Source organism: Lepus europaeus, chromosome 22, assembly GCF_033115175.1.
Source record: "Lepus europaeus isolate LE1 chromosome 22, mLepTim1.pri, whole genome shotgun sequence".
Lineage (NCBI taxonomy): Eukaryota > Metazoa > Chordata > Mammalia > Lagomorpha > Leporidae > Lepus > Lepus europaeus.
The window spans coordinates 25,925,558-25,948,446 of NC_084848.1; the positions used below are offsets into that span (position 1 = coordinate 25,925,558).

The 22,889-nt window shown below is 57.4% G+C and overlaps 1 protein-coding gene across 1 annotated transcript in view; it reads right to left on the reverse strand.

Moving 5' to 3' along the window:
• The window catches only part of JDP2 (Jun dimerization protein 2), a 40,425-nt gene that overhangs the window by 14,601 nt on the left and 2,935 nt on the right, over nucleotides 1-22,889 (reverse strand). The window contains exon 2 of the mRNA XM_062181438.1: nucleotides 16,538-16,761. Within this exon, the coding sequence (XP_062037422.1) occupies nucleotides 16,538-16,738 (201 nt within the window). The 5' untranslated portion in view covers nucleotides 16,739-16,761. The remainder of the gene's footprint in view (nucleotides 1-16,537; nucleotides 16,762-22,889) is intronic.

Below are 22,889 nucleotides of genomic sequence, written 5' to 3' on the forward strand. Positions count from 1 at the left end.
TGTGGTCAGCAGGGTTAAGCCACCACCTGCAACGCTGGTGTCCTGGCTGCTCCACTTCTGATCCAGCTACCTGCTAATGGCCTGGGAAAGCAGCGAAAGGTGGCCCAAGTGCTTGGGCCCCTGCATTCACATGGGAGACCTGGAAGAAGCTCCTGGCTCCTGGCTCCTGGCTTCGACCTGGCCCAGCCCTGGTCATTGTAGTTATGTGGGGAGTGAACCAGTAGATGGAAGATTTCTCTCTCTCTCTCTCCCCTCCCCTCTCTGTAACTGACAAATAAATAAATCTTTTTTTAAAAAAAGAGACACAGTCTTGCAGGGACCTGGGCTGTCCCCATAGCTAGCGCTCAGGAGGCACCAGCTGGGTCATGCAGCAGAGCGCGCAGGTGCCTCACCCTCAGCCTGGGCCCCTGACGGCAGCCTGGGCCCCACCTGAGCTCTGGTGAGGAGCGTAAACCCTGTCCCAGGCCTGCCGGGTCAGGGCCAGCAAGTGCCTGATTCCCACGTGATTCCCATGTGATTCCCAGCGCATAGGAAAGTGTGCCCTGAGCTGACACGTCTTCCTCCCCGAGTGGCCTCATTTCGGTGACCACTACCTCTGTCTGCAAAATCACACCCGGGAGTGCTCCTGACCCCTTCCCCTCACACAGTCCATTCGCACCTGCAGAGTACAGCCCCGAGCCGCCCACCAGCGTGCCCCCAGCCCCGCTGCCTCTGCCCTGGACGACCGCGCCAGCTCCACAGGACTCCCCTTGGCCCAAGTCAGCTCCTCTGCGTCTCATTCACTGAACGGTTCCCCTCTGCCCTCAACTACAACAGCAAGGCCTCCCTCCTCTTCCTCCAGACACCACGTTCTCCCCTGTCCCCTCCCCAAGGGCCTCGCCTTTGCTGAGCCCTCTGCTGGGACATCCAGTCCAAGCCTTGGCCAACCAATCCAATGCACAAGCAGCCCCCCCATGCCATGTTAGCATGGCCTTGCCTATTTCCCCAAAGTGCCTCTCCCTAGCTGCTCTCCTTGGTCATGTGTGCACTTGTCTGCCACTGTCGATCTCCCCCCGAGGACGCTAATCCTATTTATAGAAACATCTCCTTCGCCACCATCACCAGCCACTAGAGCTGAGCACAGCGGTGAACTCCGCAGTGAGCCAGCTGACTAATTAAATCCATGCTGCTCCGCTCTCAGGAAAGCATCAAGGCCGGTTCTAGCATCCTCCCCACTTTTACAAGGAGGTTCGGAACAAAGACTGCCCCACTGGGGCCGGCGTTGCAGCACAGCGGGTTAAGCATCCCATAGGGCGCTGCTTCAAAGCCCGGTGGCTCCACTTCCAATCTGTTAATGTGCCTAGGAAGGCAGCGGAAGACGACCCAAGTACTTGGGGACCTGCCACCCATGTGGGAGACCCAGAGGGAGGTCTAAGATCCTGGTTTTGGCCTGGGCCAGCTTTGGCTGTTGCAGCCATTTGAGGAGTGAACCAGTAGATGGAAGACCTTTGTCTCTCTGCCTTTCAAGCAAATGAAATAAAATCTTTAAGAAAAAAAATCAAAGCTGACTGCTTGGGGTTCGAGTCAGGTCTTTTGGTCCCAAGGCGCAGGGCTCATCAAAGGCCAGGTGGCCTGAGGGTGTCCCCCTCCCACGTGACAAAGCCCCCAGCCTCTTTAGCTCCTCCTGGGCATGGGAATACGAAGCAGGAGCGGAAGCTTCCAACTTCCAGGGCAATGATCCTCTCACTCTTTTCTTTCTGGGGCTTTCTAAATAGAAGAAGTGCCTGACTGTGCAGCATGCAAGCTACCCGGTTTAGAGGAGGGGGCTCCAGGGCTCCTCCCCGGCCTGCCCCTCATGCCCACCATGTTTCTCAGGTCTGCGTATAGGCCACACGGCTGCCCAGGGCTGTGGTCAGCATGGGCTTCGGGAAGGGGGTCTTCAGGGCAGGCTGGGCTGTGTGCCCCTGGACAAGTCACCTGGCTACTCCAGGCCCCCATCCCTCACCTGTGCACAAAAGGCACTGAGCTCAGCCGGGAGGTTTGCCGGGAGGCGCCTGTGCCTGCCTTCCCAGGTGAGGGGCAGCTGGGGGCGCTGCTGGCCTGTGACCTGGGGAGAGCCCCAGGCTTGCAGAGCTGGCGCCAAGCAGGCCTGCAGCCACAGCCCTGCAGCCTCCAAACCTGGTCAATGGCGAGAGCCACCAGCCAGGCCCACCAGAGGCCCCCAACCCCGCCCCACGCATGGAGGAGCCACATTTCAACACCAGGGACCCGGGAGCATCCTGGGAAGTAAACACCCAAATACCAAACATACCAGACATTCCCCCACATAAACAGGGCTGCACTGAGCCTGGGGGCTGTGGTCCCTGCCCCTCCACACATCAACAAACAAAGCAGGGCAGCCCAAGGGTGAGACTATGGCCAGGCCGGGCAAGCAGGGCTGGGCCCACAGCTTCCTCTGCCTCCTCCCCTCCAGCAGACCCCAGGGGCCCTGGTCCAACACCCCAGAGGGGCTGGGGCCTCCCCACCAGCCAGGGCTGAGCTGCTGGGAGCTCAGTCAGGCCTCTTCACTCAAAAGGCCTGGGGCTTGGGCCTCAGCTGAGAAATAGTGGGAACAGAACAACGCAGACAAATGGTTTGTCTCCGGCTGGGGCTGCAAACTCAGGTCACCTCCAGGGGCTGAGAGAGAGAGAGTGACTGCACGCTGTCAGTGAGAGTGGAGGGCAGGAGGGGACCCCCCACACACACACACCCCCGACTAGCCCCAGGGCAATGAGGGCTGGGGATGGTGAGCCTTCCAAACTTCCATGGCAAGCTGAATGCAGGCGTTCTTAAAGTAAAATCTCCTAATTGCACCTTTAGGCCAGGAAGTTCACTTTCAAAGGAACGCTGCCTGGGCCAAGCACGAGCCATCTGCGGACTGCACCAACCCGCGGGCGGCTAAATGATGGCCTCTGGCACGCGACGGAGCCCAGCATCAGCAAAAGCCTGGCTGCGTACTCCGTAACCTTGGGCCCTGCCGTCCTGGGGCAAGGTGGGTCTTTGGGGGCCCCCGTTTGACAAGTGAGGAAGCAGAGGCTGCCATGCCTGGGGGACAGGGACTCCACTCCATCCCCTTGCACACCTTCGTTGGCCTAAGTTGGCCTAAGTCCCCAAGGCCCCTTCCAGCTGTGACGGCCCTGAGCGCTGGGGGGGGGGGGGGGGGGGGCTGGGAGAGGGAGCGGGACAGAGCAGTGCGGCCCCTGCCCGTTAGGAAGTCTCTACTGCTACAGCCTCTTAGCGCCAGCCCCTGGATTTCACAGATGAGGAACTGCGCCCAGAGGAGGAAGCGCTGGCCGCAGGGCTCACACAGCAGCCAGGGCCAGGGTCCTAGGGACAGGTCCCAAGGCTTCCGCCTGGTGGACGCTCCAGGCCCCGCCTGACCACACCTCATCTCTCGCTCCTGATCTGCTGCTCTGAACTTTGTGCTCCAGCCTGGCCTGGGACCTTCTCCCCAGCTCTTGACTTCCAGGCCTGCTCCTCTTCCCACTCCAGCGACACGGCCCGTGCACTGTCCTTGCCTGCGCTGGGGGCTCCAACCCCCATCTCTGCACTGATGCCTTCGTCTTCAGACCCACACATCCACCTGCCAGCTGGCTGCCAGGCCTGGGTGTCAGTACTCTCTGCTTTGTGTTATTACATGACGAACACGTTGAGGGTTTATTTCAGCTTAGCACGGCTGGTGATGTGGACAGAACACAGGACTCTTGACAGGCCAGTGCCCTTTCTCCACCACCCCGGCAGACCCCAGGACATACTCAAATGACTACCCCTGTGAACTAACCCCCCACTGGACGCGGGCCACACACCAAGCAGCTCAGCCAACCCCAGGGCGGCTGAGGCAGCCAGTGCACCTGCCAGGATGAGCCCTTCAGCTCCCACGGCTGGGGATGTGCCCTCGTAACTGCAGGCCACAGTGGGGAAGGGCAGGGCTCTATGCTAAGCTCCATCCCAGGGCCTGGATCCAAGAAACTACAAAGATCCGAGACGCGCACAGCATGCTCAGGCCGAGACTTGAAGTTCAGGAAAGGGGCGTGAGTCTGCCCAGGTGCCTGCACCAGATAGCGGTAGGACCTCCCAGGCACCCCAGGTTTGTGCATGAGCCAAAAGCCCCACAATCTGCAGTCTTGGACATTCGACCCGCGGTGGATCCCTTGTCTCTCAGCAAGAGGAAGCCCTGCCCTCTCAATACCTCCATCCACAGGAAGAACTTCTTCTGGGTTAAGAGAACCCGTAAAACAGGATAGGCTGTAGTGGCCAGTGCTGTGGCGTAACAGGTTCAGCTGCCGCCTGTGATGCCAGCATCCCATATGGGTGCCAGTTTATGTCCCAGCAGCTCCACTTCCGATCTGGCTCCCTGCTAATGCACCTGAGAAAAGCAGTGGAAGATGGCCCAAGTGCCGGGACCCCACCACCCATGTGGGAGACCTGGAGGAAGCTCCTGGCTCCTGGCTTCGATCTACTGAAATCTTCCAGCTACTGGTTCAATCCCCAAATGGCCGCAATAGCAGGGGCTGGACCAGGAAGATCTCTCTCTCTCTCTCTCTCTCTCTCTCTCTCCTTCTCTCTGTAACTCTGCCTTTCAAATAAATAAATCTTTTTTTTTTTTTTTTTAAGTGAAACAATAGGACAGGGGGCAGGGGCTGCCTTCTATGAGCAGGCCAGGGCAAGGCAGGGCCGTTCTCTCAAAAAGCAGGGAAGGACGGCCCCATGAGCACTGCTAAGAAAAGACAGCGCTGTGTTTGGAACAAAGCCTGCGAGGGTGGCAGGCCGGGGCGATGCCCATCTGCGGGCCCCGCTCAGGAAAGAGCCAGGGCTGCTGCCACAGACACGGGCGAGGGGCCGGGAGACGAGAGAAATCACCGTGGCACAGGCAGAAAACCTAGCACTGGGGGAAGAGATGCCGACTGCCAGCAAGTCCTCGTGTGCAGAGTGATGGCTTGCGCTGGAATATGTCTGTTTCGGACACACTTCCTATTAATGGGTTAGTGGGCCTTGGTTCCCCACTACCCAAACAATCTAGCTGCTTGCCCTATTGAGAGCTGCTTCAAAAGACGAGAAGAGGAAAGAAATCATTGTCCCCTCCCAACAAGACTCTCCCCAGCCCCGAAAGACCGCTAAGAAGTAGAATACACTGTGTGTGTGTGGGGGGGGGGGGGGGGGGGGGGAGATCCTGCCTCTTCCCTGGGAGTTAATGGGGAGGAGTTGACAGTGATTTACGAGAGCTGACAGTGGTTTACACTGGGTCAAGAAGTGGAGACGAAAATGACTCTGCCTCCAATTAAAAGAAAACGCGGCCACTGCTTGGAATGCTTAGCAGCGCGGTCCGCAACGCTGCACGCTGGCCGAAGTGCAAGGGCATTTCAAGCCCCACCCCGGACAGCCTTTGCAAGCCGTCCGTCTTTCATCACGAAGGTGAAACACAAGGTCCCTGCCGTGATGACTCCCCAGCAAGGAGCTCCTTTCATCTGCACGCAGGGCGTGCGGCCGAACCGCGCGTTCCAGCCGATGTCTTTCCGGCGCAAGGCACAGATAAGACACCAATCGCCTGGCAGAAGGGCAACCTTGACATCGAGGGTATCGGGTAGCAGCAAATAAAACTCCCACGAGTGCACGCGCAGGGAGACCTGGCCTGGGCGGCACAGGGGGATTTCCCCACGAGCGCTAGGAGAGACTCCCCAGCTCTTAAACCAAAACGCCCGGGATCTCTGGACAGCAAACGGACTTCCCTCCCGCTCTGGCATCAGAGCAGCTTATCCGATCCTCCCTTCCAGAACAATAAAGGAACCTCCCCCTGACAAGCAGGGCGGCTTAATTAATTGGGAAGCCCTTTAGGGCCTGGATAGGGCAATGCCAAGACACAGAAAGAGCTGGTTGGAGCTGCTAAGCTGCGTGCTGGCTCAGAGAGCAACCCCTACCTTACACAAATGCAAAATGCAGGTAGCAGGAGCATTGGAGAGGCCCCGATGGGCGGCTTGAGCTGGGGTTGAAGGAAAAATGTGGCTCTTAGATGCTTGAGCCCTTCTCAGAGAGGATCTTTGCCAGCTGCAGCTGGAGGGACTAACTGCGTCTCATGTTTCTAGGCCCCGCCTTCCAGAGCAGCTGTTTCCACAGCGTCTACACTGCCACAGCTCTCAGGTGCTGGCCGGGCTGCCCTGCTCACCCCATTTTAGAGGCTACGTTATAAACACATGGATTCCAGATTAGTTTCAGCAGCAAAAAGCCTCTTGTTCAAAGGTTCCCACAAAAGACTACCCAGCTAAGGGCAGAAGTACACCTCAGGGCTTACCGCTACATCACACACCTGTGACAGCCATTCAAGGAGAACGGGACCCTTGCAGGGAGAGGTGACGAGGGACGACTGCGGGTCTCCGACAGCCCCTGCAGCCGCACCATCCCTGTCTCTGGTTTTCCTGGCACACCTGGACCGGCAGGTACAAGTGGCAGACAGGTCGGGGGATGGGGAAGATGGATGATAACTGCGCCAGCGCACCTTGCACTCCCAGGATGCTCAGCAGTGAAAGAGAAGGAGCAGGAAGAGCCTCGTTCGGAGGCCCAGGCAAAACAGATGGACCTGCACCAGCTGTCACCTTGGCAGGGCTCTCCAAGGTGTTGGAGGAGACCATAGGCAGACGTGTGTGTGTGTGTGTGTGTGTGGATCTGCTTGTGTTTTTCTAATGGAATAGATACAATTCTGCCTTGGGCATGAGACCCTGGCAAGTGACGTAAGCTCTCTGGGCCTCACTTCCTTAACAAGAAGAGGGGACTGATGACACCAGCCTCCCAGGGCTGTGGAAACAGATCACGGGAGACAGATACCGCCTAAGAAAGAAGTGTGCAAGGCGTAAGGTGACCTGCGGGGCAGGCCGCCTGTCCTGAACACAGATGTCCTCGCTCCTTCAAACAGCAGGGCAGGTGTCTACTGCACCACAGGACTCAACCACTGGCTGCAGGTTGGGCCCCCCTGCCAGCCCCACCCACACCCCCCGAATCGCAAGGCCCTCTAGAGGATTCTAATGAGTGGCTGGAGTTACAAACCACTGTCTTTTTATTTTTTTATTTTTTAACAGGCAGAGTTAGTGAGAGAGAGAGAGACAGAAAGGTCTTCCTTTTCCGTTGGTTCACCCTCCAAATGGCCGCTACAGCCGGCACACTGCACCTGATCCGAAGCCAGGAGCCAGGTGCTTCTCCCAGTCTCCCGTGGGGTGCAGGGCCCAAGCACTTGGGCCATCCTCCACTGCCCTCCTGGGCCACAGCAGAGAGCTGGACTGGAAGAGGAGCGACCAGGACAGAATCCGGCGCCCCAACTGGGACTAGAACTTGGGGTGCCAGCGCCGCAGGCAGAGGATTAGCCAAGTGAGCCACCGCGCCGGCCACAAACCACTGTCTTGGGGACAGGCTGGCCTTTCACGTAGCGAGCAATTAAAACACCACTCGGGACACCAACATCCCGCATCGGAGTGCCCGGCTTCAGGTCCCAGCTCTGCTCCTGACCCCTGCCTGCCTGCTCATGCACAGGCTGGGAGGCAGCAGGTGATGGCCTGGAAGGACCTGGGGCCCTGCCACCCCTGTGGGAGCCCTGGGTGGAGTCCCCGGCACCAGCCTGGCCCAGCTCTGGCTGTTGTGGGCATTTGCAAAGAGAACCAGCAGATGGAGGCCCTCTCTGTTTCCCAGCCTTTCAAATTAAAAAAGAAAAATCATTTCTAACATCACCGTTGTACCCCACATTTCCTCCAGCTGTGTACAAAATCCTGTCCGACTCATCTCTTTGCTTCTGGACGCCATTAGGAACCAAAAAGCAAGGGGAAGAAAATCGCCCCACACGGCCCAGGGCTCCCTCACTGCTGCGGGCTAAAAGAGGGTTTTAATAACCACAGCTGCCGATCCTGGAGCACCGCTGGGGGATTTGCATGCCTTATCCCTTTTAATCCTCCCCATCCTCCTGGGAGCCAGGAATGATTCTTTCCTATTTTTGTAACAGCTCTGTTGAGATCAAATCCAACTGTACCATGCAGTTCACCCCCTAAAGTGTCCAGCTCCGCTTATACTCACACTTGTACAACCACAACCACGATCAGTTTTAGAACGTCACTGCCAAAGGAATCTTCCCACCCCTCAGCTGTCACTCCCCATCCCACCCGTCTCCCTAGGCAACCAGGGGACCCCTCCTACTCGCTGCCTCTCTGTAGGTCTGCCTGTTTTGGACATTTCATACCCAAGGAATCACACAATACAGGGTCCTGTATGACTGGCCTCTTTTTCCCTAATATTCGTTTATTTATTTGGGGGAAGAGGAGAGGGGGAGAGAGAGAGAGAGAGAGAGCGAGCGAGCTTGCACCCAGTGGTTCACTCCCCAGATGCCTCACTGACTCCCACAATGACCTCGGCTGGAGCCAACCAGGATATCAATCCAGGTCTTCCATGGGGATGGCTGGCACCCAATGACCTAAGCCATCACCTGCCGCAGCAGCAGGAGACGGGCGTCAGGAGCCAGAGCTGGGAACCAAACACGGGTACGGGATGTGGGCTGTGGGCTGTGGGCATCCTGAATCACCAGGCTGAACTCTCGCCCTCAGTTTACTTTCTACTCCTCACCTGCCCTCTACACTCAGGTTCTCGGACCTCGTCCACTGCTCAGACTCCTCCCCAGCTCTCCGGCCAGGGAGCGCTGGTGCACGGCCATGCTTCCGGCCTCTGTTGGTCACCTCACTGCAGCAGCATCTCGAGAAGGAGCCCCCTTCTACGGTGACCAGGAGCTGGGGACTCCCGTTTGGGGGACCCCTCCGGCCCCTGCCGGGCAGCTCCCAGCCTCCAGCGTGTTTGTGGAGTCCCTGGGATCCGAGGGTCTTACATCTGAAACACGCTTTGGCTTTCACTCTGTGAGCTCACGTCGGAGGGACAACGCTTCACTTCCTTCTCCTTCCTTGCTGACCAGTGTGATTTTTCCATGGAAGTGAAACTCCTCCAGCTACCCACATCCACACGAGCTTCGTCCAAGGGAGAAACGCAAGCTCCACGCCTAGCGACTACCCCAGAACCAGACTACACCAGCACGGCGTCAGGCTTTGGTACTTGGCTTCCAAAGAGCCAAGGGCTTTCACTGGGGGTCGGAGGACCAGGCGTTGAGGGCAGAGGCCGGGGGAGTCAGCCATCCTGAGCACGCACCTGTTCTGGGCTGGGCAGCGTGGGGCCCTGCAACAGAACCAACGACAGAAGGGAGAGGCCAGCAGAGCACAGGCCGAGAGCTCCACATCCAGCCTTCTGGGGTGGCTGAACCCAGAAGAGGCCCCGGCCCTCGCTCCAGCACCTCCTCACCTGCCTGCCGCTGTCCCAGTGTCCCACTAAGTCTCTGTGCTCCAACCCCAGGGTGTGTCGTTTGGTGCGTTTGGACACAGCAGAGAGCACAGGGCACTGAATGGCTCCACAGTCATCCAGCCAGATGAGCCTCACTCAATGAGGACTCAGTTTCCCCACTCTGAGTCCACACCGCCACAGGGTCTGGGGACACCAGAAGAGTAAGACGATGAGTCCTGACCAGAAAGGCCACCTTGTAGGGTTGCCGAAACACCGCTGGTTGCTGGGATTCGGCGATGACCTTAACACACAGGAGACAAGATAAGGGGTCACACGAGGCAGCCCAGGGAAAGCAGAAGGTAGCAGAGCCGTCCCACTCACAGCTCACAATGATAACAGAAAGCCCGGCTGCATCCAAACAAGAAGGTCTGCTTGCTTCCCCGAGACCCAGGCCACGGGCCCAACACGTGGACAGGGCAAGTGTGGTCAGAGGGGCTGATCCACCACGCACGGACTCAGGCCTTACACAGGAGGTGCACAGAGACGGCGCCTTGGAGTAAGGGCATCTCACTCAGCCTTGCGGTGAAACACCACAAACTTGGTTTCCTCGCCCAACAGACGAAGGACCAGCTGGCTTGCCCGAGGTCCCTATTGGGAATAAGGGGCACAGCCAGACTCTGACCCCAGAAGCTTAAACCCAAGCCCAGAGCTCTGCCCAGGCCCCAGCAGCAGCCCTCCTGGGCTCCCAAGACACCGGAGCACCTGCACACACTCAGGCACCTACCAAGTCCAAGGGCAAAGGGCCCTCCAGGAAATGAAAGCCCAAGGAACAAGTGTTTGAATCAGTGATACAAACCCACTTGCCTCATCGACATATTTGGAATTGTATATTGCATTTGTGTGTTTTGTTAAGCGCCAGGCCTCACGCGAAAGCGTCACCTGCATTCATTCATTTAATTGTCAAAGCAACTCTAAGAGACAGCGACAATTGTAGTCCCATTTAAAATGGGGCATCGAAGAGCAAGCCACGGAGCTCCCTGAGCTTTGCAGAGGAGTCTGACCTGCCAAGACCACGACGGACCCACCGGAGCAGGCCTTGCTCAGCCCAGCGGTGGAACTGCCCGTGTCCCACATCCGTGAGCCCAGGTGAAATCCCAACTCTGGCTCGGCTCAAGCTGCCTACCGGAGGCGGCAGTGATGATGCAAGTGAGTCTCTACCACCCGGGTGGGGGACCTGGGCTGAGCGCCTGGCTCCAAGCTTTAGTCCCCCTGAGGTATGGCAGGCCTCTAGGGAGCTCGCTTTCTCTCTCTCTCTCTCTCTCTCTCTCTCTCTCTCTCTCCCTCCGTCTCTCAAATAAGCAAATAAATAAGTAAAAATATACAGAACCAGTCACGTCCCCACCCCACCCCCTCCACAGAACCCCATGCGAGGCCAGCAGGGGGCATAACTGATCTAGGATTTTAAATGAAAGCTTTAGAACTGTGAATGCCCAGGGTATCAAAGATGACTCCACAGAATGTTAACCACATCCCCAGCAGCCTCAATGACCTCTCATTATGCCCCAAATGTATTTGTTTAAAAAAGGGGGTGGGGTGAGGTGTGGGGAGGGGGCAGAGAGGCATTGTGGTGCAGCAGAGCCCACATCCCATCTCCAAGTGTTGGAGGATCCAGGCCCAGCTACTCCACTTCCAAGCCAGCTTCCTGCTGATGCATCCTGGGAGGCAGCCGATGAGTCCCTGCTACTCATGTGGGGGCCCAGATGGAGTTCCTGGTTGCTGACTTTGGCCTGGGCACAGCCCTGGCTGTTGCAAGTATTTGGAGAGTGAACCAGCTGATAGAAGATGGATCTCTCTCTCTCCCCTCTCCCTCTCTGTCATTCTTTCAAACAAACAAACAATCTTTTAAAAAATGAAATGCTACCAGCTTTTAAAAGCTGTGCTAACCGAGTGACAGAACTAAAGTGGAAACTCAGGATTTCAAAGATGAGTTGGGAGATTTTGTTCCAAGAAAGAGCAGATTGGATGTCTCCGCCAAACAAGTTTGAGACGAAAAAAGCATCTGAGTCAGGGGGAAGAAAGCCAACTCTGTTCCAAACAGCCACAAATTAAAAACCCATTATGCAAGGCCTGCTAAAAAATGTCAGCAAGCTGCCTTCCCATTTCAGATCACAACGACCTAAGCACGGAGGCAGGCACTGGACACAGCGCGTTAAGACGCTCACACCCCGCATCACAGTGAGGGCAGGGGTTCAATCCCAGCTTAGGCTCCCACTCCAGCCTCCTGCTCACGGGTCCTCTGTGGGTAGCAGCGATGGCTCAACTCACTGGATTCCTGCCACCACACAGGGACCTGGATTGATCCTCAGCCCAGCTGTGACGTGGTCCGGTCCTGGCTGTTGCGGGAATTTGGAGAGGGAACCAACACCAGAAGGGGCCTCTCCTTCCCTGTTTCCCTTTCTCTCTGTTCCTCTGCCCCTCAGATAAATCGAAAAACAAAAACAAACCAACAGGTATTCTTAGCCCAAATTGTCCAGGCACATCAGCTGGTTTAGGGCAACTTTTTATTATTTATTATTTATTATTATTTATTTGCTTATTTTTCCAGTTACATTGGTTTCTTTCATGAACAAATGACCCCAGGAAGAACACCTGTGGGTAAGAAAGAATGCACTTTCCAGGCCACTGTGTGGCCCACGGAGTTCAAGCCAAAGAGGGCCATTCTCGGAATGTCCTACAGGGGCCCTGGAGTGGCTGGCAATGACCCACGGTGAAACTGACAACCAGCTGTCACCTCTCCTGCTCTGAAAATGACAGGGACACGCATCCACTCAGCAGGTGGAACACGGGCAGGACCAAGTGGCGAGGGCGGTCCCTGGGGGGATTACGCACTCCGTCCCTGGGTGGGTGGGGGGGAAGCCACAGGATTCTCCTGACAAGGGTCAGAGGACCCCAGGAGAAGTCCTGACAGCTGTCTTGTTCCCAAATGCACCTGAGGCATCTCCAAGCCCACAGACACCCTGGCCTCCACCCTCGGAGAGGCTGATTCCAGGGCCTGGGCTGTGGGGTGGGGGCTGGAAGGTGGTACCTCTAGGAAGTTTCTCGAGCTGTTTTCCTGATCAGTCAAGTTTAGGAACAGCTGGTCTGATTTTCACTGTGCTCTCGTCTTGTCTGCCTGAAGTCGCTTACGGTCAGAAATGGAAGAACCCGTGAGCAACGCTTGGAGGTAAGACCCAGGAGACAGAACTCAACTTGCCAAGTGGCACAGCTAACCGTGTTCAAAGCCACAAGCACGAGACACCAAACACGAAGAAATGCATCTGCCCTTGGGACCTACACTACGGGACACAAACTCACATACTGATGACGCAGACAGCACAAAGGGGCTGAGGGTGAGGCAGTAGGGAGTAGTGGGGCCTGAGGAGAAGGAACGTCATGCTGACGCCGGCAGCGTGCGCTGCTCACCTCCCATCTCTCCTTTCGTAGGAGGGCGTGGGCCTCATTTTTTAAAAAGAAACCAGGCTTTTAAATATAGCAGCTCATTCAATTAAAGAAAAGAAGAAGGAAGAAAAAGAAAACCACACTGTTGACGGCCAAACAGGATTCACCTGGCGGCTGACTCCTGCGCCTGGAATGACAGCTGGCGACCTGTCTCCTAGAAGGGCGGCCGGCCCAGGCAGCCCTTGAACCTGTGGAGTGCCCTCCAGCACGCTGCAGAGTAGCCCAGGGTGGGGGAGGGGTCCCATGGGGCAGGTTGCAGCCTCTGCCTCCTGCCTCTCCCAACTGCACATTCCAGGCCCCGAGGCAGGGTGTGGCCACTGTAGCCGCTGCCACAGCCACAGCTCAGAAGACTTGGGAAGGAGAAAACTTCAGGCCAACGGGGCCTGGCTGGTGCAGGGGAGGGAAAGGGGACAGCAAGGCTCTAAAAATCCCAAACCCCAGAGAATGAGCAGTCCCGCCACTGTCCACACCTTGGTGGACATTGCTTCATTTCTTTCTTTTTTTCTCTCTTTTTTGACAGGCAGAATGGACAGTGAGAGAGAGACAGAGAGAAAGGTCTTCCTTTACCGTTGGTTCACCCTCCAATGGCCACTGCGGCCGGCGCACCGCGCTGATCCGAAGCCAGGAGCCAGGTGCTTCTCCTGGTCTGGTGCAGGGCCCAAGGATTAGCCTTGCGAGCCGCGTCACTGGCTACACATTTCTTCATTTCTAATACAGACCACTACGCGACCTCGTATTGTACCCGAATTGGCTTCTGTGGGAGATGCCCTCACTATAATGTGCAGCTCCCGAGAAAACGGGGACCTGGGCTACTTGGTTCACAGCTCATTTCCACCACAGTGCCTGGCACACAGTAGGTGCTTAACAATTATCAGTGAAACGAATGGTCTGCAGGCATGCAGCTGGCACCAGCACAGGATCTGTTAACCGGATAATAGTAACATCGGCACAAAGCACTCTGTAATCCACAAGACCTGCTGTTGCACTTGATTCTTCCACTTTTCTTTTACCGATCTGCCTGGTGCATTTGGACATGGCCCAGGAGACCGCCGGCCTCTGCAGAGCCAAGCTCGGAGCGAGCTGCCCACACCGCGGCTGGGCCCACGCACCCTCCAGGGCCTGCAGAACTGTCCAGCTCAGCGCTGACCCGGGCCGTGTCATGGAAATGACCACACATCCTTGGGCCCGGTTCGACCCACTTCCCTAGCCCCGTGGAACCCTGCTGAGAAGCTGGGGAGGGATGGACAGCACGGGAGGCATCAGCTTAGAGCTGTGGCTCATTTCCCATCTGGTGACCTGGGACTCCCTTGGCCCTAATGTGAGGACCTGCACAACGGGAATAATGGCTTCCTAGGGCTCCTGTGTGAGATAAGCAGGGGGCATGGCCTATGCCCAGCTCCGTGCCTGCTGCTTAGCTCAGCACCACCACCACCACCACCATCCAGACACTGGTGCCGCCCTTCCCAGCAGCTCGAGCCAAGTAACTGACCTACCACGGAATAACCTGGTCCCCAGGAGTGGGTAAGGAGCTCTCGCACACCAAGCTCTCCGCTCCAGGGCCTGGTCCGTAGGCAGTGTTTAATAGACGTGAGTGGCTATCTGGTTGTTATTCAGGAGGATATTTCCAGTCCAAAGTGCCCACGGGAACAGATCTGCGAAACTCAGCCTCCTCGGCTGCAGGTCTGTCTCCCGAAGCCCCTTGGTTTTCTTGCTCCGAGAATGAGCTCAGCGCCCCCCGCCCCATCCCCACCCCTCCTGGATCTGACCTGGCAGCATCTAGAAGCATCTGGAGGTCGGCTCTCAGCACAGAGCTGGAGCTCTGGGCTCCATCTGCCCGTGCACCCCCGCAGTGCTGCCGGCTGACAGCAAGCGACGAGAGGACATGCAAATCCGCCCTAAAAACGGCGTGTTATTTTCACGGCCTGGATGGTGCATGTCTGTGGGAGCCTGCTGAGGACAGCGTGTCACCGTTAGGTACAGGGCACATGTCACCAATTTGGGGCTGGCTGTGAAATGTAAAAATATCCAACCCCAAGAAAGGCTTTTTCCAAAAAAAAAAAAAAAAAAGAAAGAAAAGAAAAGAAAAAGCAAACTTTTCCCGTGCTTTTTTGTGCACTCAGCCCTGAGGCCAATCCCAGCTGGGCTGGTCCTTGCCCTTGGCTCTGCACCAATCCCAGGCATAGCTCAGCTACTGGCCTTCCAGGGCAGCCATACCCAGCCATGGCCCGGAGACCGATGTCAAGTCAGGGGTCCAGGAAGGCAGGGCTAGCAGAGCGCCGAAAGACAGGTGCCTCCCCAAGGAAAGCAGAAGGTGAGCGAGGCCAGGACGTGCCGTCAGCCAGACCAGGATGGGCCGTCAGCCACGTGACGGTTACAGGGCCCATTCAGGGGCTTGCAGCCGCGGCACCTCTCCTCTACAGCCCCAGTCTTCAGCAGGTGTCCCCGGTAGTGCACCTAATCCAGGTGTCTCCAGCGCAAGGGCTACCAGGTGGTGGAGCCGAATGCGGGCAGCCGGCAGTCACCAAAACAGAGCCCAGAGCGGAAGAAGGAAATGCCGGGGCCGGCGGCCAGCTGGAGCGAGGAAACAGCCATAGCCGTGTGACCAGACCCCCATCCTTTACAATGAAAATGTCAAGCAAAATGTCGGCTCACGTTTCTTTTAAAACACCGCGCAGGCCAAGCAAAACACACCGAAGATCCAGCCCCAGCCCACAAACAGACACTGCACCACCCACGGCCAAGCCCCCAGCTGTCCTGTCGGGGAGGGACACGGGGGGGGGGGGGCAGTTGCATATCTCCTGCAGGTCCCAAACCCCTTTCTACATTCCCTCCCTCCAGACCTCCAGGCGACAGACAAGCCCCCATCCAGGCCCACCCTTGCCTGGGAACGCTCCCTGCAGGCCTGGGGCCGCCCCGCACCAGCACCACATGCTCCGCCACTTCCTTGCCCTGCAGCCTCCTCCCCACTGCCACCCTGGCTCCTTTGCCCTTCCGGACTCTGATCAATGGCCCTGCTGGGGGCCTTGTGGGGCTGGGGGCACCGTGCTGATACCTGGCCCTGCTGGGGACATCTGCCTCTCACCAGGCCCCATGGGAAAAGCTGCCTTGTGCAAGTGAGGCTTAGGAGAGCAGCAGGTGCAAGGGAGCCGAGGAAGTGAGCTCTGTGCGTGGGTCTTCCGTAAACCCGGCTGTAGACTGACAGCGCAGGCGGACTGAGGCCTGTCCAGCTCGGGCAGCTGCTCGGGAGGCCGTACCACCCTTCTTCCAAGGTCTCGAGTTCAGCTCCAGACTGGAGCCAAGAGGGGTGGCGGAACGGCATGACCAAGGATAACAATTTTTAAAGATAACACAACACTGGCGTGCCCTGGTCCATTCTGCAAAACAGGTGCACATTTCCATCCACTCCCTGGCTGCCAGGACGCCACTATTCGTTACCATTATCATCATTCCCCACTCTTTCTCCTCCCTTTAAAGAACCAGAGGCAGCCAAACCTCCTGCCCCAGCCCAGGGCCTCCCAAACTTAGAACGTCCTAATGGCGTTAAAATGCAGATTCGGGTTCAGCAGATCTGGGTGAGGCCCGAGAGTCTTCATTTCTGCCAAGCCCCGGAGAGGCCCACATGCCACTGGTCCTGGCACCACTTGGAGGAGCAGCGAGGCTAAGGTCACGGGACACGCGCAGGGCCAGCCCCAGGGCTCTCCCCTGCACCCCTTCCCCCGCCTGGGCTCACCTCACTTTTCACAGGTTGGGGCCTCTTGCCCAGTTTCACCTCCAGGAAGTGCAAGGGCGCGATCATGGCCCCGATGTTGCGGATGTCGGCGTATTTCAGCTCCTCCACGGTCAGAGCCGAGCCAGGCAGTCCGGTCAGGGGGCCGAGCCCTGGCAGAGAGCCCGCGGTCACGGAAGGGTCGGGAATCTGCCCGGGCATCATAGCAGGAGAAGCGGCAGGCCAGCCTGGGAGGGGCGGAGAAAGCGGCAGCGGTCATCTGCAGGGAAGGGGGCTGCTCGCGCGGCTTCAGCCCCAGGTCTCCCTCCTGGCACCAACATTTCCCTACATCCTCTCCCCTCCCAGCTGCTCTTCCTGCCCTTCAGCCCTTCCTGTCATAGAGGAAAACCTGATCAATTCATTCACACCAAGGTCATCCCTTGCACCGCCAGGGGTGTCTGCCTTTAAAGAAAAAATAGAAGGCCGTGACGCTCAACCCCATCGCTGGCGACATTTACTCACTCGGCCTCTGCTGCGCCAGGCCCTGCGGTGAGCCCCCCTCCCCCACCAGCACTCTGAGGCTGGGCTGGATCCCCCCCCACTCAGGAAGACGATGACCCGCTCAAGGGCAGGCACACAGTCAAAACCGGTGGCTCTGGGGCTGCCTCGGAAGAGGCGGAATTCTAACGGCGGCATCTCAAGCACCTTTGCACCTGTTTAAGAGGGAGCTATTTTTAATCTGGCATGGTGCCTCCCCTCAAATCACACATCCCATTCTGCACACTTGTGAAGACACCCTGAATACAAGATGAAGCAAACTTAAGTTAGAAGCGTGTGTGTGTGTGTGTGCTATCTACGCAGCAAAGGAGGTGGAATTAATTAGCATGTGCTTTCCCAGTGGAACCTAGGACCAGAAAATTCCTCCAAGGTCTTCTCACTCTCAGAGCAAACACATAGCTGAGCCGTGCCAGGTGCAAGCGGCTCAGAGGGGAAGAGAGACTCGGGCAGGAAAGAAGACGTGAGTTAGGCAGGCCAACACCAGTGCGATGCTTATTCTTTCTTTCTTTGACTTGGGGGAAGCTCCCAGGCAACAATGGCCAGCCCAAGGCTCAACTGTCAGTGAAGACAGCTCATCCACCAAAAAGCCCGGACTCACCCAGGCCCTCGAGGGGCTCCTGCCCAACTGGCCGATCACTGAGCACCTGCTGTGAGCCAGCAGGCACTGGGGAGGTTGGATTCAAGAAGTCTTAGTGTCTGAGTCGCATTTCAGTGCACAGCTGTCCATGGATTCCAGTCCTGTACAGGAAATTGTCTCTCCTTCCCACCTGTGTGCACAGGGCCACCCATGTAAACCTCCCCCGTCTCACTAATCCCGAGGGAAGACTGTTCGCCCAGCCCCCATCTCCACCAGTCTCTTTTCATATAGAGACGCACAGGGGAGCTTCAGCAAGGTCATGGCGAATCTGCACCATCGTGTCATCCCATTTCTCCTCCCACTTTTTGAAGCCGTCACACTGGCCTTCTGTGTCGGGGAGCCCCTGTGCTCCCAGGGCCATGTCGTCTCCGGCTCTCTGCCCTCACCCCAGAGGGGCCCTGGACGGTGAGCCACAGCCACCGGCCCCTACTCAGGCTCCCAGGTCTAACATGCAAGAGGCGAGGCACATCAAGTGCAGGCCACACTCTCCGTCTCCATCTCACTTGAAAAGGTGACGTTTGGTTCCCTCTCTGAGTCCCGTGTCACTTTCTTAACAGGTTCTGCACTCCAAGGGGCAAAGCACACGAGCACAAAGACCTCCACTGGACTCCGCTCTGTTTAAAGATGTGGAACAGACAGTGAGCTGCCACCTGGTCCTCCACACACCTACGGCGTCTGTCCACCAAGCTCCCTGCCTTGGCATCTGGTGCTCCTGGGCTCCACCCACTCGGCTCCCACTCCCGGTCCCCTCAGCCCCTCCGCCCCACCCCACATCCTTTCTCCCTCCCCCCACCGACTCCTTGGCACCCAGTGGTCCCCGGGCCCTCTCAGAGCAGGACCTGAGGCTCACTCGTCCAAACCACATCGTCATCTTGCACACGAGGGAACCGCAGCTCCGAGAGGCTCGCTAACTCGCTCATGGTCACACAGCTGGAAAGTGCCAGGGCCAGGAATAGACTCCCGGTCCCTGGACCCTGGGACCATGGCTCTCTGGCCCTGCCCTGTGTCCCCTTAGGCATCAGTGCCTTCAGCAGTGGGAATGATGTCTCCCCAGCTGCCAGACATCAACACTGTGCAGAGGGCTCTGCTTCCCAGAGCCCCAGGCTGAGGTCGTTTCCAGATAACCCCACGGCAGCCAGACAAAGGAGGTGGAGACCAGACACAGAGGTGGCCCCGGAGACCTCTCATTTGTGGGGGTTCAACGCACTGGGGTCCCGGGTCAGTGAGAGGGCCACTCCTGCTGCCCGCCTCAGCTGGGCTGTCACCGTGGGGGGGTGTAGGCTGCCCCCAGAAGACCACCCCAGGGCTGCCCAAAACCCCTGTCTGCCCAGCGCTCTTCCAGGAAACTGGGCCAGGGTCTAGGACAAGGACTCGTTCCTGTGGGCACAACTGCGCCTAGGCCAGGCCATGTGGCCACTGGGCAAGCAGAAGGGGATTTCAGGGGTACAGTCATGGCTGGTGGGGCGTCACCCAGGTAACCCCAGTGCCTAGCATCATTTTTGGCACTGAAGGGCAGTCTAGAACACTTGCCTGGGGTAGGTGTTTAGCCTAGCAGTTAAGACGCTGGTTGAGATGCCTGGGTTTGGTTCCTGGCTCCAGCTCCTGACTCCAGCTTCCTGCTAGTGTGCACCCCAGGAAGGCAGCAGGTGATGGCTCCAGTACTCAAGTCTCTGCCACGCACGTGGGGGACCTAGATTGAGTTCCTGGCTCCAGCCTCCCCCTCTCCCCACCGGCCACTGCAGGCATTTGGGGGAATGAACCAGAGGATGACTCTGTCTCTCTGCCTCTCAAATAAATAAATAAACAGTTTCTGAAAGATAAGTACTTATTGAAGTCATAAATAAATGAGTGAGTGTGCAGATGATAACAACTTCACGGAACAGCAAAATTCAGCGTGTGTGGGAGGTAAACTCTCTCTGGAAGCCGAGATGCTCACTGTCAGCTCCTAATGTCACCTCTAGGCTCTTCATTCCCACAGTAGATCCCAGAAAAGTACTCCAGAGGCTCCCATGCACCTCCCTGCCGAAGGCAAGCCCGGGAGATGGAAGCCAGACCCCAGCGTGCTCCAGGAATGGTAGGCTGGGCGCGCAGCTTCTGTTTATTTTCATACAGATGGTATAAACGAGACACATCAGCGTCATAAATGAGCCCAAACACAAAGAATTCTCTGCTACCGTGGAACCCCCAGGAGGGGCAGCCATCCCCTGGGGATTCCCACCGTTCTTGTTCCTCTGTGACCCTATGGCCAGGACAAGCCTCCCCCAGGGGACCAGGCACCAGGCTCTCCTTGTGGAAGCAAACCTCCCCACCCCGCCCCTTTTCCTCCCTCACTGCTGCTCAGATACAAGCCACAGAGTCCTCAACACATAGCATTCCTAGGAGACAACCCCAGCAGCTGACACTCGCGGTGAGAAGCCATCCTAACCCCTGGCGGGCGGGGGCCGAGCGGGCCGAGCAGCTGCCTCTCATAGCTGGAGCCTCATTAACTGCAAGGAGCTGGCTGGCAATCTAAAGCTGGGAGGCCACTTTGGTGATCTGAGAAATAAAACAATTTGATGCGATTCGCGGATCTATAAAAAAGGAGGTGGCGGTGGCCAGGAGCCAGCGGCAGCCAGGAGGAACTTAACACTTGCAGGAAGACACGGGACAAATGACAAGCGGTGGACTCATCTCCCAGCCCAGTCATTCCACATGGAAACAACTGACCAGGAAAAGGAGAACTGACGACAGGCTAAGCGCTGGAAACCCAGGGCCCAGGAAGTCTGAGAGGCAGACAAGCGCCCTCCGTGTCTCCATCCGGCCCTGTGCGCTGGCACAGCGGCCATGTCGGGAAATGGGGGTTGGGCTTCCAGAATCCAGAACGACTCTGGCAATTTGGGACTCTGATCAGGAACAATGGACAGCCGGGGAACGCACAAGGGACAGGTCAGGCACGAATAAGAAAGAAACAGCTCAGAAGGTCACAGCGGACCCTAAGCCACTGCTGAGCTTAAGATTATGGGTGACTTGAGGCCGCCCCACAAAGCCAGCTGGGGCCGGCGCTGTGGCTCACTAGGCTAATCCTCCGCCTTGCGGCGCCGGCACACCAGGTTCTAGTCCCGGTCGGGGCACCGGTCCTGTCCTGGTTGCCCCTCTTCCAGGCCAGCTCTCTGCTGTGGCCAGGGAGTGCAGTGGAGGATGGCCCAAGTCCTTGGGCACTGCACTCCATGGGAGACCAGGAGAAGCACCTGGCTCCTGCCATCGGATCGGCGCGGTGCGCCGGCCGCAGCGCGCCTACCACGGCGGCCATTGGAGGGTGAACCAACGGCAAAGGAAGACCTTTCTCTCTGTCTCTCTCTCTCACTGTCCACTCTGCCTGTCAAAAAAAAAAAAAAAAAAAAAAAAAAAAGCCAGCTGGGTGACAACAGGAGCCAGGCAGGAGGAAGCACTTGAAGAAGAGGCCTGGTACCCGGATCTCTTCCGCTCTGACTTCCTTGGGGAGCTGCACTGGGCACAGAAAAGCCCACAAGAGAGGGCAGCACGGATACTCATCTCAGCCCTAGCGAGAAAAGGCGGAGGTGATTAGCAAGCTTTCTCCCCGGCTTTTCTGCTCTTATTTACTCTATGTAAAGCTGCAAGAAGCCTTAAACCCTTTTTTGTCACTTGGAAAGAGCCATCCTTATTACAAAGGGCCCATTACTGGGCTGGTGTCGGGGTGCAGCAGGTTAAGCCACAGCCTGTGACACCAGCATCCTGTATGATCCTGGGTTCAAGTCCTGGCTCCTCCACTTTCGAACCAGCTCTCTGCTAATGTACCTGGGTAAAGCAGCAGAAGATGACCCGAGTGTTTGGGCCCCTGCCATCTGGGAAGACTCAGATGGAGTTCCAGGCTCCTGGCTCAGTCCTGGCCATTATGGCCATTTGGGGAGTGAATCACTGGATGGAAGATCTCTTTGTCTGTGTGTCTCTCCCTCTCTCTGTAACTCTCAATTTCAAATAAATCTTAAAAAAAAGAAATTGCCCAATATTCAGTATTTTTTTCCAGAGAGGCAAAAACAGTTTAAAAAAAAAAAGTCAAAAGAAATAGGATCTGCATCTCAAACTTCCTGTCCGTAGAAATGAAGGCTTAAGGGAGGCGCTCCGAGAAGAGCTGCCCTCCAGGGAAGCAGCTGGCCTGGGCTGGCATCAGGAGCCCAGAACGGGGGTGTGCTAAGGGTGGAGGTAAGGGCAGGTTGGAGTTTACAAGAGCAAGCCCCAGTAGCAAGAACTGGGGTCAGAAGTCAAGGGCACGGAGCCAGGAACTGAGCATCAGCACCAAGGAGGGCTAAGAAACAGCGGGGGAGGACCTCCAGGAGGGAAGCGGCTGCAGGGGCAGGAGTCCACAGAGTGGGCAGAAAGGTGGCAGGCAGTGGCCACAGGGTAAGGGAGCCATCACCACGAGGCTTGCAGAATGAACAGCAGACCTCTGGTTGGCGCTAAGGAGCCATCTGGGACTGCCTCTCTGCTGGGAGGTCAGTGACGCAGGTCCACCAGGTTCCCAAGCACAAGGAGATCCAGGCGACAAGGAGCAAAGGGGCAGGGGAAGCTGCAAGCCGCAGAATGAGGACCAGGCCCCTGCAGGTGCTGGCCCAGCTCTGTAGGCGGGGCAGCTAGGGAGGCTTCAGAGCCAGACCCCAGCCACGTGGCCCGGGGCAAGTTCCCTAACCTCTCTGCACCTCCCTATCCTTAGCTCTAAGGCGAGAGCTAAGGCTGCCAAGAGATTCAATTAGCTAAGACTTGGAAAGTACCTGGAATTGCACCTGCACACAACCAGGAAGGCTCGGCGGCAATCCCTTAGAGGTCCCTTCCGGACTGCTCCCCCCCACAGTGGTCTCCCCTCCTTACAGCCACCTAGAGGATTTCCCCAGAGGATCCCCTGCTCGCCCACTTTCCAGTGGTACACCCTCAGTGGGCAGGGCCATCCCGAATCCTGGCAGTGAACTACACAGCTGCAACCAGAGATGCTGCGCCAAGGGCTAGCGACACAGGTGCAGAAATGAGGCCGGGCACCTGCCCCTGTCCTCAGAGATCCCTCTGAGGTCTTCTCCACCCTGCAAGCCGGGACACGGCTGCACAGATCACTGGCCATGAGGTACAACCACCAGGCAGCCCTCGAGAGTGGAGGCCAGCACCGCTGTGCCACTCGGAGGGGCTGCTCCTGGC